An 18,103-nucleotide genomic window follows, 5' to 3' on the forward strand; every position below is an offset into this window, starting at 1 on the left:
ACAATAGTCTTACAGTGAATTATGAGGATTTTTGCACAATCCACAATAAATCAAGATTTAGAAGCTGAAGTTGTAATACTTGAAAAAGAATGCTTCGTTAGAACTTGGAGTAACCATATGATATGACAGGTAGACTAGCCACTGAGTTCTCCACCCCATATCCCACTTGCTGCTGTTACTGGACCAAAGTGGATCTGTTCCCTTAAGTGCTGCTTAGCAGTAGTTTGTGGAGGGAGGGGCAGAAGGAGAGATGTTAGTTGTTCTGGTAAGAGGATGAGAGAAAGAGCAAGTGCTGGGGCCATACGCTGCCGTAAGCAGGAAGCCTGGGAAATTCTGTTGCTCATCTGCACTTGGTGCTAAAAGCAGCACATGGGTTAACTTATATGATGAACCTAACCTAATGCCAAAATTTTTACACAGGAAAAAAAACTGCTACACTGAAGCATCCCTGAAAGTTTTTCATGTACATTTTTCCAGGGTTCACTAAAACACAAGAGGCACGTCATCCAGCAAGGTATATGATCCCACAAAGCAAAGACCTCGTGTCAGTCATTACTGCGTCCACAGCATCTAACACAGGGCCTAGCACACAGTAGGTACTTAATAAATATCTGCTCAACTGTACTTAGATAATACCTTGAAGACCTTTAGGTAGTTCCATGGTTTTTATAATTTGTTCTGTTACATCTGATGCACTAAGTCCTTGTAGCCTCTTCTCCCAGAAAAGCTGTAAGGCAAAATATCACTGTTAATAGATACATTCTTGAAACAAGAAAGTAGCGCATCGATGCTGTTGAATAATGAAATTTAAGTCATTTCAGTAGTTTCTTATAATTTCCTTATTTTTTCCTTACAAAAAGCTAAATGATATTCCAAACATGAATTATTTCAACACATCATAATTCTTTCAGATGACATTACTCAAAAAATGTTTTGTTATTTTATGCAACCTATTCACTTGTTACAGACTGTAGATTGTTATATGCTATACACTATATATAGTTTTTTATAAGGAATCTTTCAAAAAATATAATTTGAATTTTTTAAAAAATTCATTTAGCATGAAATTTTAATGTTACAATTTATCAGGGAAAAGAAAAAAATTACAGTATGTATTACCCCCTTTATCCAATATCTTTAGGAAAAGCGCTACTCCACATATGTCATTTTTCCAAGACACTGAAGTTTAGCCCTTTAGCAAACTTTAAGGGGACAAAAGACTTTTAATGAAAACTTTTCTAAATGTCTTAAATACCCCCGTTTTTTAAGTTGGATGTCACATTGATGAGTGACTTTCTCCTGTTGCACTGGGCCTGAGCCACTTCAGTCACTCAGGGGCCTCAGGTCATCATGATGGGAATCAGAGAGCACACTAAAAGGCTCTTCATACCCTAGGGGGCTACTGAGGTATGCAATTGCTTATTCAGACACTAATGGTCCAAGACAGTTGTGCTTTTTTTTTCTTTATTGTCTCTCTTAGTTAGCTATTACTTCTCACTAACGGCACTCATCCATTCAACATATATTTATTGAGCTCCTACTATGTGCTGTGCTTGTCCTGTGGATGCAAAAGTCAATAAGATGGACATTGTCCTTGTCCTTAAGCCTCATCTCTTTCCTAGTCTGCTTCATATTTCCTGCAGCCAGAAAACAGGTAAAGTAATTCTATAGGACTGTATATATCTGTCTTTAATCTTGGATACTAGTGCCTGTCACATAGTTGGCACTAAAAAAAATATTTGTGTGAATGACTGAAAATGGAAGCAACTGGACTCAGCATGAGGATTTGAGGGACACACAAACCCATGTTGAAACGCCAGATCCAATATCCTGTAAATGTACAACCCTGGACAAGTTCTATAACCTCTTAGGAAGCACCAATTTCCTCTTCTGTAAATGTGGCAGCAATGGCTATCACATAAGATTACTGTGGGGATTAATTAGGTAATATGTGTAAAGCACATGTAATACAATAGACGTAAGGTTTATTGTATTTATTTTAGCAAATATTGGCCACTCTGAGGGCTTTGGAGGCTTATATTCTGACTTCTGGATATATGTAAAGTATCAGACAATTACCTTCCAAACAAATGAGAAGATAAAGTAGTAAAATTCTGTTCATGGCAGAATAGTAATATGATGGATTTATAATAATCTCAGTGCTGTAATCTGCAACAGAATGTTCTACTCTCCTCTGAAGATCTTTGGTACAGTAACATCTCCTTACATCTCCCTACAAATCTCATAATCAGTAGAATATGTGGTCAATATGAACAGGTCAACAATAAGAGAACATGAATACATTAATCATCATGGATAAAAAGTAGTTAGGTGAAAGTAATAATTGATGAACGTAACAAATGTCCCAAGAAACCCTGCCTGGTTTCTATTTACTTTTCGGTGGAATAATATCATCTATGTTTCGAATATCACAGCTATAGAAAAAAACAAGAAAAACAAAATCCAGTTAAATTTATAATAAAAAAGTACTCAAGAGATCAGTATGAGATTAGGAAGTGCTTTTATAATAAAATTAGACATATATGTATATATGTTGTACATAAAATTTAATTAGCAAAAATAAATCAACACTACCAAAAAATAAAAGCATGGGAGTTATGGACAGATATGATCACTAATATTTCACATTTAAAAATTCCAATTCCAATTATTAAAAGGTAATTTTTTTAGATTCTACCATTTTTAATTCTAAACTTTTAAATTTCTGTCAATAAAAAGAAAGATGATACAAAAATTTAGAACAGAAAATTTCACAAAATAAATCTTGGATTGAAACACAGGTGGATGGCTCTGGATTACAAGGAGTCATGGTACCACCACATGTCATCTGACAGCCCTCAACTACAGCTGACGTCAGAATCTGATACGCGCATATGCCCTCTTTATACAAGAGTACATAAGAAACCAATATTTCGCACATGTTCTTTCGATGGTAAAAGCACCATCTTCAGAGTTCAGGAGCAGAAAAAATAAAATGCTAATGCCATGAAAATGATTATATATATTTATTCATGCATATGTATGTATGTGTACAGGTATGCATGTATGTGTACAAGTACAGGTGAGGTGCGTGTGTGCGCAAGTGTGTGTGTGTGTATGTGTGCGCATGTTGTGTATCTCCCTCTTCCCCCACCTAGGGGAGGGACAGGGAGTGAGAAAGGTTAGAGAAGGAAAGGAGGCTAGTTTGAAAAAAAAAACAGTTAAGTGGTCAAGGTCACTTCCTCTCCATCCTTTCCACCACTCACTCAAAGCTAATGATCCCACCTAATGTCACTGAGAACTGAAATAGTCCTCATGAGATAAAATGTCTGTTCACACTTAGTATATTACTAACGCCTTTTCTCTACATCCATCTTCTCAGATTCTTCCCTGTTTTATTTGTTTTCGTGTCGGGGGAGGGGGTTCTTTGCATTTTAAAATACATTTTAAATGTACATACAGCAGGCATTATGCTAAGGGAAAGAAGTCAGTCTTTCCCTCACTGGGTGATTCAATTCATATGACATCCTGAAAAGGCAAAAGTACAGGGATGGTTGCTGGGGGTTGGGGTGGAGGGAGGGTCTGATGACGAAGGGTCAGCTCAAGGGACACCTTGGGTGTGCTGGCACTGTACTCTACGGTTTTCAACAAACGCAAACTTTATCCCGCTGATACAATGACCACCATCTTTTTCTTTCCGAGCCCGTTCCTCAAGGAATGATCAACACATACTATCTCCATTCCCTGGCCCTTCTCAATTTTATCACCCCATCCCCCTTTCCATCTAAATTTCAATAAATTTATTCTAAAAGTTAGTCACCTCCTCTCCCAAAATTCCATGATCTTTGTTTATTATCTTTGGCTACTTTATAGCCTTCAGTGCTTTGGAGGGAGATGGCGGGAGGTGTTTTCTTTTGCCTAAATTTAAAATTTCCTAATGATCTCCAGGTTTTTCCTCAGTGATTATTTTCACTTGGAGTTCTTGCACTGCATTACTTCCCCAACCATTAGAACTCCAAAGACAATAATATTCAAAAGAGAAATCTCTCTTAACGTGTTAGGAGTCCCCCTATACGACAGCAACCTAGCCTCTTCCACCACACTTCATAAACACTACTGCTGTAAGAAATCCTAATCTGCCCTCTGAAAATCTGATTTCACCTGCCAAATACAATGGTTTTCTCAGCTTAATCTTGCTGCCTGGTGTAAGGCCAAATAATCAATAAATATAATACGTATAAGGGACAGTGATTTAATATTTGAAGAAACTCCCACAATGCACTATCACTCTCAGTTATTACATCCCTCTCTAATCCCCACTAACCAGACTAAGTGCCTGTAATATCTTGTTCGCCTTGTCACCCTCCAGTATGTTAGAAAATTGGATAGCTCCCACATGCGTATCACCTTATATTGCCAATGGCCTGGGCAATGCCCTGTCTAGTAAACCAGCTGATTGAGGGAGTAGCATAGGATGGGATTAGAAGTTACCCAAACCACAAAAGGGCCTAAAATATCAGTGACAGGGCAGTCCATCTTTGGAGAAACCATCTTCGTAGACACTGGAGTCCATCTCTCTACTTTTTCTCCTCACCGTTCCCTTTACTTACAGAGTACATCCAGGCCATCAACAGAAGCACGGCTGTGCGAGCTTGATCTATCTTAGCATCCCAGGGGATGATGTGACAGTTACCATCTCACTAAAGCTGCTTCTTTGGTGAGATGAATGATAGAGTCTGTTTACTGAAAGTAAAGCTAACGCAGAATACAACTATAGCATTTTCTTTTCTTATCTGCTTTTGAGTTAATGTGGATTTGGGGGAATTTGTTCAACTTGCCTCATGAAGAACATCCAAAGAAGAGGATACAGAAGAAACAGGGATCACAAACAACTCCTCTCAACCACGCATGAACACATATCCCTGTCTGGATGCTCTGGGACCTGAGGCTGCTAATGCTTATTATTATCATTCTCTGTCATTCTGAGCTTATTGATATGTACTCTGAAGATATCTGTGCTCTTTCAGGAAAGTTGGAAGAGGATGGTTTACAGGAAAAAGTAATTAGAGGATCAATCAAAATTCAACAAATATTCTTTGAGTACCCATTACACACAAAGTATTTTTCTGAATACTGGGGACAATTGTTAAAATAATTAGTAACCACTGCCCTGTAGGAGCTTACTATTTGATGGAAAACAAGCAAAATTCTACAAGACAGATTGTGATAAATGTAATAATGAAGATACAAAATTAACTTTTGTTTTGGAGACTCCGGGAAGGCTTTTAGGAAGAATTAACTCTTGGAAAATGTGTAAGAATCCTATAGGCATATAGAAGACTACTCCAGTCCTAGAAAATAGCTTAAGAAAAGGAAAGGAGGTGAGACAGAGAGTACAGGCCAGTATTTCCAAATGATTTTATGCAGAACAACAACCTAGGAGGCTTATTTCAAGGCCTTGCCCCCAGATTTTCTGTTCAATAGGCCTAGAGTTAGGGAGCTTGTTTTATTTATTTATTTTTTTACAAGCATCTTAGGTGATTCTGATGCCGGTCCAAGGATCTCTGTTTGAGAAAGACTGGTTAGGCTTGTGTTGAGAAAATGGTAGTGTACACAAAAAGGAGGTATGTAGTGATCACCAACATCTCTACGCTATATTCCTAACTATGCCAGAAGATGAAAATTCCTAATTATGCCACAAGTTATTGCAGAGGACTGGAGGAAGATATTTGCCTTCCTATTATTTCGCTGCAGCAGGACGTGTATTGAAGTTTATTTAAAAGTATACCTAATTATTTAGGTGTAAATAGAGAAAGGGCTTACCCAAAGTTCTGTTCTACCCAGTGAGATTACGTCCAGTCACATTGCCTTGGGGTGGAGAAGGAGGAAGAGGGCAACTACCACTTAACCATCGAGCCCTTTCCAAAGGCCTGGCACTGTGCCAAGGGCTTTATGTGCAAGAATTTAGTTACTCTTTCCTACAGCATTTTGGAGAAGGTATTATTACTCTCATTTATGGATAAAGAAACTGAAGCTTAGAAGTACTTTGGTAAGCAGGAACAACTACACAACTTGCAGGGCCCAGTACAAAATAAAAATGTGAGTCCCCTAGTCTAAAAAAGTATTTAGAATTTTGAGGGAGCAAGAGCAGAGCATTAAACTGCACAGGTTGCAGGCCCACAAAGCTGGCGATGGTAGTAAGTATAGTGCAGCGGGGGCTGGTCGGTTAGCTAGTTGGTTAGGGTGCAGTGTTGCCACACCAACATCAAGGGTTCAGATCTTCATACCAGACAGCCACCAAAAATATACCAAATTATAGTGCAGTAATAGAAAGGAAAGAAGAGTAGAGAAAGGAGATCCCTATACTACGCAGCAGTATTTAGGGAAATACTGTGATATAATCTCATCCTGCGAATTTCTTAAAACAAGGAAGGCAACAGAAAATATTTCTGGCTGGATCTATGCAATACAAAGGAATCTTCCCTTAACTCCTCGTTAAAATAAGCCAAGGACTTTCTTCCCTGTTGTTCCTCACTGGGAGGAACAGTTAAAAGGATCACTGTCAAGGCTCTCCACAGTTGAGGAATATGGGTAAGGAAGGAGGGAAGGCCAGGAAGTGAGCAAACCATAATGGGGAAGAAGGATCAGAATTGTATTCTATTTAAAGTCCAGTGGATAATGTGGATAACTTTTAATTAAGATTTCCTGAAACTGTAATTTTCTTGTTATTTTTAGTCCACTTATTTCCATGTTGTGATGATAGTAAAGCCCTTAGAAAAACCTCAAAAGGGCTTTGAGCTAGTTTCAAGAATAGAAGGTTGGAGAGAATAATCAGGGAATACAGACTACGTTTCTGTGCTGCAGTGGATAAAGAAGAAAAAAATAACCATAACCAATAGCAATGGCCTCACGTAGAATTCCTAGGTCCTGGCAATTCTGGGATAGATGTTTAGCAGCATGCTTTGCCTATACCACTAGATGTCAGTAGAACCACCCCAGTTGTGACAAGCAAAAAATGTCTCTGAACATTGCCAAATTTCCCCTATTTGGGGATGCAGAGTGCAGTGTACAGTGAAGAGAGACATAGGAAAAACAAAATCGAGTCTAGCTGAGAACTGCTGGTCCAGAGAAAGGGGACAGGAAGACGGAGGTGCACAATGGCAGCGGCCCAGATCTCCCAGCAGAAACAGAAAGGAGAGCCCTCCACTGGTACATACCATCACTGCAACCGGTTCTTCTCAACTTCCAAGAGTCCCAACCCAGCTCCTCATTCCTGGGCCAACCACTCTGAGTGCTTGGAGCTGAGTGTCTCCTTTTTCACTGCCAGACAACTAAGGAGTAGGGGACCCAGTCAAGTAAGTAAGATAAAGCAGAAGTGGGAGAAGAATTTCCTGCCTTAGAAATTCAGTCCATTTCCTATAAACATGGTTATAAACAGTAACTATCTCTAATAATTTAGACACACTTTAGATTAAATAGTCTTTTATGGGCTGGTCTAGGATGCTAAAACCATTTATGATATTATTTCTATTGAAAGACGTAGAGTTCCAAATAACTAAAACGTGGAATTTTCAAAAAGCATCTGCACGTGCAAATTTTAGAAGGAGCTCTCTGTTATTACCACAGAATCAGGGGTCATAAGCACGTGTGAATCTGTCACTGACTGCTGAGAGAGGCATGGCTCCATTTAGAATGATTTTAGGTGTTCAACTACAGGTAACAAAATACAACAAACAGGTTGACTTTGAACATGTTAATGTCCATAAATACTTAGCATGTAGCTATCAGTAGGCCTGGCTAATTCTAACATAAAATCCAGAGGAAAAGCATCTCACCAAACCGAGCCACACAAAAACTTAAAACTTATTTTAGCCCTTATATATTGCCTTAAAACGCAATTTCCCTTTTGAAATTATAATCTTCATCAGAAAAAAAATAAGCTGACCATACAGAAACATGCTGAATTTCAATAATGAAACTAAGTAAAGTTCATCTAAAACACCTGTATATCAAAAGTCCCACTTCTTATCGTTTTTAAACACCATAAGCTGAATATTAGCACCTAAGCCGAGAAGCCTCTAATAATCAACCCCACGGCTGACTAGAAAAGCCAGGTGCTAAGTCTAAAGGTCCTGAGCCTCTATAAATATCAACCTTTCTACCTCAGATTTCCCATCTCAGAGAGAGATAAGTACGCTGCCACCATCCTAAGATTATACCTACACCTGTGCTCCCAATCACATCTTCTCCTGCCTCCTGTCAATTTCCCCAACTTCTCTTCTCACATTTTCCATTTCTCCCTTCCTCTCCTCAGGCTTTTTTCCTTGAAATGACAAATACACTTGAATACGAAAAAACCAAAACATGTCCTTCTTCACACTGCTTTTCCCTCAAACCATCTCTTTCTTCCTCCTACGCCCAGTAGAGAAATCTTCCATCTTATTTCCTAACCTTTCATTCATTCTCTTCTTTCTATCCCAGGCTCTGCCCCTACTATTATATTAACCCTAACCTCACCCCAGATTCTAATTACCAAATCAAACTCCTGACTCAAGCCTCCTCACCCTACTTCACCGTCTCATTCACCTGCTGTCAGGGGACTTACAAAAGTCTGCCTTTGATGATGGTTCTCTGTATGTTTTTGTATTCCCTACTACCATTAAGCAACAAATTAAAACATCTAACAATAATTGTCAAAGATATAAGACTAAAAGAATTTTTTCCTTTTTTCTAATAAAAACTATTTAAAATGCATAAGATATGTGATATGTTTTTTAAAGTATATGAAGATAAAAGTATTAATACTTGTAAAATAGAATAACCAAAAGTTACCTTTAAAATCTCACCATTTTAATCATTTTAATGTACAGCCTTCATCTCCATCATTAGCAGGATGCTAGATACATAGCTGGCACTCAAATGTTTGAGGAATGAATTTGTGGCAAAGTAAGGAGACTACAGGATAATGGAAAGAGCATTGGTTTGACAGCTAAATGCTTTAGTCCTGGTTTACCCACTAAACAGAAGGGCTGTCTTAGGCAAATCACTTGATCTCTTTGGAAGTATTTTCCGAGTAAACCAGAAATACTCATAAATGTCACATCTATCTCAGAAGATTATCAAACACTGATAAAATATAAGAAAGTTCTTTCAAAATACAAAGTTATAATCAAATCGCTCATAAATTTTCTGTTAAGATTTCAGAAATTCAATAAATATCTCTCTCACTTTCATAAGGCACTTACTAAATCTGATCAAAGACTACAAAATCTTGTCACATACTTGTAGACTAAAGCACAACCCAGAAAATGTGCACTTTACATTCACTGTCTCTCGAAAAGCTAACTATGTATGACACTGGGTTAGGGTTATATAGATGAATGGTGTTTCCTGCCTATAAGGAATTCACTGTCCAGTTTATAAACTGCTCTATTTCAAATCAACCCCACATAGTATCTGAGTTATAGTCCACAAAAACAAATACCGTGGCCTGCAAACATCAAAGGTCAAATGTGACCCACCCCCTTATTTTGTTAGGGTGTCTAGGAAGAAAGGGCTAGATACAAGAAAATTATTATGTAAATCAAGGGAAATCTTGGCTATGTAATCTATAATGTGATCTCTTGTTAAGGCAAAAGATTATAATTTGGGCTAAAGAGGATAGAAGAATGAAGCAAAAGGCAAAAATCAGGGTTGATGATTGTACCTAAATTGTACCGTGAATACTCTCTAACTTACATGGAGTGAGCATATCATACTTGTCGAATGCCTGAAAAGGTAACAATAATCCAAAACTGACTATAGAATAAGAGTATCATTCACAGTGCCTAAATTTTTCATGTGTTACTCCCACATGAAAAGTTAGAATGATAAGTTTCTTACTGATACATAAGTTTATATAAGGATTTAGGTATGTTTTTTCACCAATTTTCCTTTATTTGTCACATGTCAGCATAACTGGAATTATTTGTTCAGTGTTTATTTTCCTTACTAGATTGAAAGTTTTATGAAGACAGGGTACATGTTTGACATTTTTAGTTATAAAGCATCTGTAATATAATTAGCAATATATGCTGTTAAATAAATGCATTAAGGATTTCAAAACCCACTCATGCAAGAATTTTGATGTGTAATAGATAAAGATCTATCATTAGCTGTTTATCAAAAGAGATGCCCTTCAAAAAAGCTTTCTTGAAACTGATTTCAATAGTGTAAATTAATTCCTAATTTTTTATAGTGGGACACTAATAGATACTATTTCCTTTTTAATAACAATAAGTCAGGAAATAGATGTATGTACTACTTAAAATATGACATTATACAACCACCAGAATTAAAACCAAGTTATAAATCTCCAAAATTACCAGAAGTATGAATTTAAATGGAAAATTGGACCACAGAACAAAAATTGAAAGACCAGAAAATTTCAACAAATATTAAAAACAGTATATAAACACAGTGACAGAATTAAAACCAAACACATCTATGTCAATAAATATAATGGTAAACTCACCAATAAAAGAAAAAAAGACCTTCAGATCAGATGAAAAAACAAAACTCAACTATATGTTTTACACAAGAAACATATCTAACAATAAAGAGACTCAGAAAGCTGAAAATAAAAAGAAAAAGCAAAGAAGTAGCAAGCAAATATAGACATGAGGAAAACAAAGATCCCAATATTACTAGAAGATCACTTCAAAGCAACAAGAGTCGAATAAGACATAGCATTACCCATTATAATGAAACAACTTCTATAAAATAAATGTTTTCTTATCAATTCATTTGACAGAACTGGAGTTTGAATTTCCATGAGGAAAAGCACATACATAGGCTGAGTTCCAAATATTTTAATGAAAGTCTTCCCAATACCTCATTCCACCTTTCATCTAGATATGACCAATATCAGAAAAAAAGAGAATATCACAACAGATCCTACAAACATCACAAATATTACTAGACAATATATAAACCTTATGCCACTAAATTTGAAAATTATGAAATGTACAGATTCCCAGAAAAACAGGTTATAAGAAGAAATAGAAAATATGAATTTATCCATGTACCTATTAAATAAATTAAATCTGTAATTTAAAACTTTCCCACAAAAAAAATTAGGCTGAGATGACTTCACCATTAATTATTTCAAATATTTAAATAAAAATATGAAATTTACAAAAAGTCTTCCAAGGAATATAAAAAAAAGGGATCACTTCCCAGGTCATTTTACAAGGCTAGCAAACCCTTGATACTAAGGCTTGAGAAGAAAATTACAAGAAAAGAAAAATGCAAGTCAATCTCTCATCAACACAAATGCAAAAAATCCTAAACCAAATAACAGCAAATCTAAACAGTGATAAACTTGATAAATACATCATGACCATACTGGGCCTAATCCGGGAATTCAAGGTCTGTTTAACATTTTAAAAAATCAAGGAGTGAAATTCATGACATAAACCAATCACTACAATTCACTACCACAGAAGAAAAAAATTATTTGAGCATTTAACTAGATTGAGAAAAAGAATTTGTTAAAATTCAATACCCATTCATGAAAAATATTCTTAGTAAACTAAGAATAGAAGTGAATTTCCTTAATCTGACAAAGGATATTTACAAAAGAAACCTACAGCAAGCATCACATTTAATGGAAAAACATTAAAAGTATTCCCTGGTACCGTGAATGAGACTAGGATTTCTGTTATCACCAATTCTATTCAAGATTGTATTGGAAGTCCAATACAAGGGAAATAAGACAAGGGAAAAAAGAAAAAATCAAAGGCTTAAGGAGAGATAAGGAAGAAATAAAATTCTCAGTGGCAGGTAACATGTTCGTTCCTGTATAAAGTCCAACAGAACCACAGATGATTTAATAAGTGAATTTAGGAAGATAACTGAATACAGAGTCAATATAAAAAATTAATTTATTCCTAATACTAGAAACAGATAATTGGAAAATAAAAATTTTGTAAATGATACCATTTACATCAAAAAACATCAAATATCAAAAAAAAAAAGCATCAAAATACATCAAATATCTAGGAATTAATTAGAGACAAGTTAAATCACCACACTGAAGACTATAAAACCTTAATGGAGGAATATACAAAATTTGTGGATTGTAAGATTTAATATTATAAATATTATATAGAATTCTATATAGAATAGAACAGAGAGCCCAGAAACAGATTCACATGTACAAAGAGATCAAAGGAATAAAACAGGGAATCCAAAAATGGGCTTTCGCATATACAAGCATGTGAAACTGACTGTCACACAGACAAGCACTGCATTTATGAAAAAGGTGACAGACTAATGGAACAAGAATGGTCTTTTCTGTAAAAGGCGCTGCGTCAGTTGGAATTCCATATGGAAAAAAGATAAATTCACCTCACATCATACACCAAACTCCACATGGACTGTAGATTTAAATAAAAAACAAAGCTTTTAGAAAATAACATAAGCAAATATATTGATAATCTTGGAGTAAGCAAAAATTTTTTAAATTTGTTACAAAAAAAATACGCAATTGATAAAGATAAATCGCTATCGCAGTATTACATGCAGAAAATAGTAAAAAGCATATGTATACAGTTCCTTTAAGTTTCACATGGTAAACACTCTTGTATAACTACCACTCAGATAAAGAAATAGAACTAGCATCACAGAAGCCCCCAAAACTTCCCAGTCTCTATTCCGCCTCCCAACTTGCTTAAAATTATAAATGTACATTTATCAAAAGACAACATCAAGGGAGTTAAAAGGTAACACACAAATTTGGGAGAAAATATTAGGACTCATATCTAAAATATATAAAGAGCTCTCACAAGTCAGTAAGAAAAAGGCAAACAACCTAGTAGAAAAAAAAAAAACACAGAAAATGAACAGGCACTTCATAAAAGAGGGTATCTATTGGCCAATAAACACATTAACAGTGCTCGGGATCATTACTTACCAAGAAAAGGAAAGTTAAAACCATAACAAAATACCCCCAAACACATATCAGAATATTTAAAATTTTAAAGACCAACAATACTAAATACTGACAAGAATTTGAAGCAACTGTACACCACTGGCAGAAGTGTAACTTTGGGAAAAAAATGTAACCACTTTGGAAAACTGGTAGTATCTGATAAAGCTGAACACATGCACACTCTATGACCCTGCAATTCTACTCCTAGGTATAAACCTGAAACTAAAAACGTGCTAGAACGTTCGCTGAAGCAATGTCATAGTAGCCAACAAGAGAGACAGAACCCGAAATAAACAAGCAAACTAAAGAACAGTCAATGCAGGGAGCAGGGGAAAAAACCTAACATCAAAGAAATGAAAAATATCCCTGTAATTAATATGCTTAGAGAGTTAAGAGTAGAGGTTGCATCCATAAAACAAGTACAGCATAATTTTATATGCAAAGGCCAAGAAAGAGCAGCTGGAAATTAAAAATATGATTACCGAAATAAAAAATTTAAAGGATTAGAAATTACAAATCAAGAAAATATCCCAGAAAGTAAAACAACAGTAATAACAAGATGGAACAGTAATAAGAAGCAGAGACAGGCAAATTAGAAGAAAATTCTGAGATGACTAATATCCAATGTACAGAAAGAAAGAATGGAAATGTGTGTGTGTGTGTGTGTGTGTGTGTGTGTGTGTGTGTGTGTGTGTGTGTGTGTGTGTGTGTGTGTGTACGCACATGTGTGAAAATTTCCCAAACGAGGGACAGGAGTTACCTACTGATTGCCTAGACAGTGAATTAAAAAAAGACCTACAAGACACGTATTAGTGAATTTTTAAAAATCATAAATATATTAAACACTCTCAGAGAAAGGGGAAAAGGCATAAAAGAAGAGGGATTCTGCATGGCATGGACTTCTCATCAGCAACATTGAAGCTAGAGGACAATAAAGCAATGCCTTCAAAATTCTAGGGAAAATGATTTTCAGTGTAGCCTCCCATACCTAGACAAACTTGACTGTGTCCAGGTGAAATAAAGTTATTTCTAACGTGCAAGTTCTCAAAAACTTTGCCTCACATGGTATTTTATTAGAAAGCTATTGGAAGATTTGTTACTTACTGAGACAGTATACTAAGACAGAAGAAGACAGAAATCCAGAAAACAAATTCCAACTCAGAAGCACAGCAAAGGAGAAAGCCCAGAACTACAGCTGCATAGCAAGACCAGAGAACTATTCCAGCTTCATGGTAGCAGAGATGACTCCAGGAAAAACACAAGAAAGAACCGCATGGATTTCAGCATAAAGAGAGTATTATTGATGGGCATCTGGCAGAAATTTTAAACCATTAGGAAAGATTAACTATAATTATATAGAAAACCTGGCATACAATTAAGATTAACAGCCACAAGGAATTATGAGAGAAAAGAGCGGTGATAATAGTAATATTTACTTGCCCTTCACAGGAATATTTTCAGTCATAATAATGTAACCCCTGACTATTTAACCTATTTACCTAAAACTGTGATATTACTATGTTGCGAGGAAAGTCAAGAAATAGTGCTTAAAATTAACAAATAAAGAAACCCTATTAAGTATATTATTTAAAAATATGAAGGTAATTATAAAGGAAATTGAGAAGAATTAAGAATAAATGCTTCTGGGAATGGGATTAGAAGACATAAAAAGCTGGAGTAGTAAACTACTGTTTTGAAAAATAAGATTTTAATGCTATTTGATTTTTTTCATCCATATTCCTATATTACTTAATATCAAAATTACAAAGAATTTAATGAATATTATTAAAATATAATAGTCATCATATTTTAAAATGGACTAGAAAAATACATGCTGATTAGAGGTGACTATGAATGAATAACCAATGGGTTTCCTAATTTTATAAAACTTCACAGGTAATGTTTCAGCTGCAACTCTTACTTCCATGAGGACTGACACACCTGTATCTCCACACCGGTTATCTCTCTTGGGCTTCTACCCTTCATTTTTTACTACCTGGATATCCAACAGTTACTTTAACAGTACAAATTATTTTCTAATACTCAAATTCACATTTTATTATTTTTAAAAATTACTGAGCTACCCTTCAGTATTTCCATATTCCTGACAAAGGCATCATTATCCCAGTCACCTAATTCTAAGATTCTTCACACAAGCACAGCTGATCAGTCAATAAATTTTCAATTATTTCATGACTAGTATAAAAAAAGCCCTTATCGCTTGTGCCCTAACTTCCTATAAGAGTTTCTTCAGGGATCTCCTAGACTGAAGTCAGTCTTCATACCACATACAATAGTCAGATTAAGACCTCTGTCTAGAATGTTCTCTCCATGCTTCTCTGCTTTTGAAGACCACATATTCTCATACCTGTTTTCTTTTTCCTTGCACGTATCACAACACGATACATACATATGTACTTATTTGTCTGTCTCTCTCCCTATCACACTAATGGTAAGTTCCACAAGAACAGGAACTTTATTTTGTTCACTGCAGTATCCCCTCTGTTTACAAAATCAATGAATGAATAAATGTATTCATTCATTCAAAAATACATGTTAAGCACTGACATAATGGAGAGACTATGGATAAAGCAACAAGTAACTCTAATACAGTTATAGTCAGAAAAGGAGAAAGAATAAACGCTAAGGAGGGTCGCTAAATCCAGACTTGACAAATCCCTTTGGAAGAGACGAAGTGACATCTAAGTTCAGACCTAAGGGATGAGCAGGAAACAGCCAACTGAAGGTGGAAAGGGAACAGCATGAAATATGATCAGTGTATGCAAGGGCAGGGGATGGGGAATGAATAGCACATTCAAAAAGCCAAATAAAATTCCATGTGATTCGAGTGTAGAACAAGAGAAGAAAGTGAGGCCAGAGAAGTAAGCAAAAGCCAAATCACTAAGGGCTTTGTAAGTCATGGTGAGGTGTTTTGATTTTACCCTAAAAACTAAGAGGAAGTATTAAAGCATTTGCAGCAAACAACACTACAAGATCTTCATGTTAGAAAAGCTTCTGGCTACAATATGAAGAATGAATTGAAGGGAATAAGACAAGGAGCAGAGAGATGAGATGAAAGAACAGCTACCCGGTACTGGGATGGAAGCAAGTGAACATTGAGGAGGTAGAGTCAATAGGACTTGTTGGCTAACTAGATGTCTGGGGTGAAAGATGAGAAGAGTCAAGGATAAAGCTCAGGTTTCTGGCTGAGGCAACCAAATGAACAGTGGTACTTTTACTGAGACAAGGCACATAGAATAAAGGGCAGGTTTGACAGGGTGATGAATTAGAAGTGCTGATGAGACTTCCAAGTGAACGGTGTTAGTAGGTTGATTGATACAAACAACTGAAGCTCAGGATAAAGATAAAGATTTGGGAAGCTTTAACATGTAGATAACTGAAGCCAGGGGGATGAGTGAAATTATCCATGAAAGGTTTATGTGCAGAAAAGAATGCAAAGGATTCCCTGGGAACCCCCACCATTCTAAAAGATAGATGGAAAAAGAACCTAAGAAGAGGACTGAGAAAAAACACATACAGAGGAAAACGAAGAAGGCACAGTGTCATAGAGTAAGAGAGAGTGTTTCAGAAGGCAGGGGTAGTCGCTGCACCTAATGCTAAAATAGATCAAGTAATTTAAGCACTGAAACTTGTCCATTCAATTTTACAAAGATCATCAGCGATCTTCATGAGAACAGTGTCAGTGGCACAGTGAAAACAAAAGCTACATTTCAGAGATACAAAAATTGAGTGAGAGGTAGAGTAGATCATAAATACATGAACACCAAGAAGTTCTGTAAAACAGAGAGAAAAAATAAAGGGAACACAGAGAGAACAAATGCTAAAAGAGGACACAGAATAAAGCAAATAACTTCTTTAAAGATGAGGAAGATTTAAATATTTTTTTATTTTTTAAAACTGTTTTTAATTGACAAATAATAATTATACATATTTGTGGGGTACAATGTGATATCTGGGTACATGTATACAATGTCTGATGATCAAATCAGAGTAATTAGCATACCCATCACCTCAAATACTTGTCATTTCTTTGTGTTGGGAACATTCAAAATCCTCTCTTCTAGCTATTTGAAATTATACAGTAAACTGTTACTGACTGTACTCACTCTACAGTGCTATAGGACACTAGAACTTATGCCCATCCTCTCCTTATACTTCCTTTTACGATACCCTTTTCAGCCTCTAGTAACCACTATTCTCCTCTCTACTTCTATGGCATGTTCTCACTTGTATGTGGAAACTAAACAATATTTGAATATATTTAAACGTTTTTGAGGAGAAGCCAGCTTAGTGAGAGGTTTAAGATAAGACGTAGTTGATATAATCCACTGGGTGTGGTCTCTGAGAGGGCAGGAGGGAATGCATTTGGAAACCACAGATGTTGGAATTAGCTTAAGGCCAGGAGCAGATACATTGAAGTTCAGTTCAGAAGGGTAATAAAAAACCTACTCCCTAGTTCAAAATCCTCTAAAAATTTCTCACTTGCAGATTTAAACAGAAATACCTAAGTCTATTCAATTTCATAAATATTCAAATAAATATCAAATGAAATTCCTTTTTTAACTGCTGAATTACCAAAAAAAAAAAAAAAAGAGGATTGATAATATCCAATGCCATAGAATGTAAACTGAAACTGGAATGCACATAACTTGTTGCTAGTCTTTCAATCTGGTACAACCCTTTGGAAATCAATTTACTAGCATGTATCAAAAATCATAAATATTCACACTAATTATATTTCTGGGAATCTAGCCCAAGGAAACATTATAAAAAATATGAAGAAACTTATAGGCATAAGGCTATTCACGGGAATACTACCTATAATATGAAAAATTGGAAATAACAATATGCAAATGTTAACTAAATCATATGCTAGCACAATATACAACTGTTGGATAATATATAATTAATAAAAAAAAATTATAGCACACACAGTGCATAAAACACAGAAAAAATGTGTATAACATAATGTTGGGTGAAAATTTTATGGATGTATACTATGATCCTCATTATGTTTTCAAAAATGCATTAAAATATTGGAAAAAAAATTTTTTAATGGTAAAAGAACATACTGTCATCATATTAGAAAAAAGAAATGGAGTAATTTTT

General features: G+C 35.5%; 1 protein-coding gene across 1 annotated transcript in view; it reads right to left on the minus strand.

The window, feature by feature from the left end:
* The window catches only part of MBD2 (methyl-CpG binding domain protein 2), a 63,073-nt gene that overhangs the window by 9,660 nt on the left and 35,310 nt on the right, over window positions 1–18,103 (minus strand). Inside the window, exon 4 of the mRNA XM_063077378.1 lies at window positions 637–727. Coding sequence (XP_062933448.1) covers window positions 637–727 — 91 coding nt within the window. The remainder of the gene's footprint in view (window positions 1–636; window positions 728–18,103) is intronic.

This window comes from Cynocephalus volans, chromosome 13 (assembly GCF_027409185.1).
Source record: "Cynocephalus volans isolate mCynVol1 chromosome 13, mCynVol1.pri, whole genome shotgun sequence".
Lineage (NCBI taxonomy): Eukaryota > Metazoa > Chordata > Mammalia > Dermoptera > Cynocephalidae > Cynocephalus > Cynocephalus volans.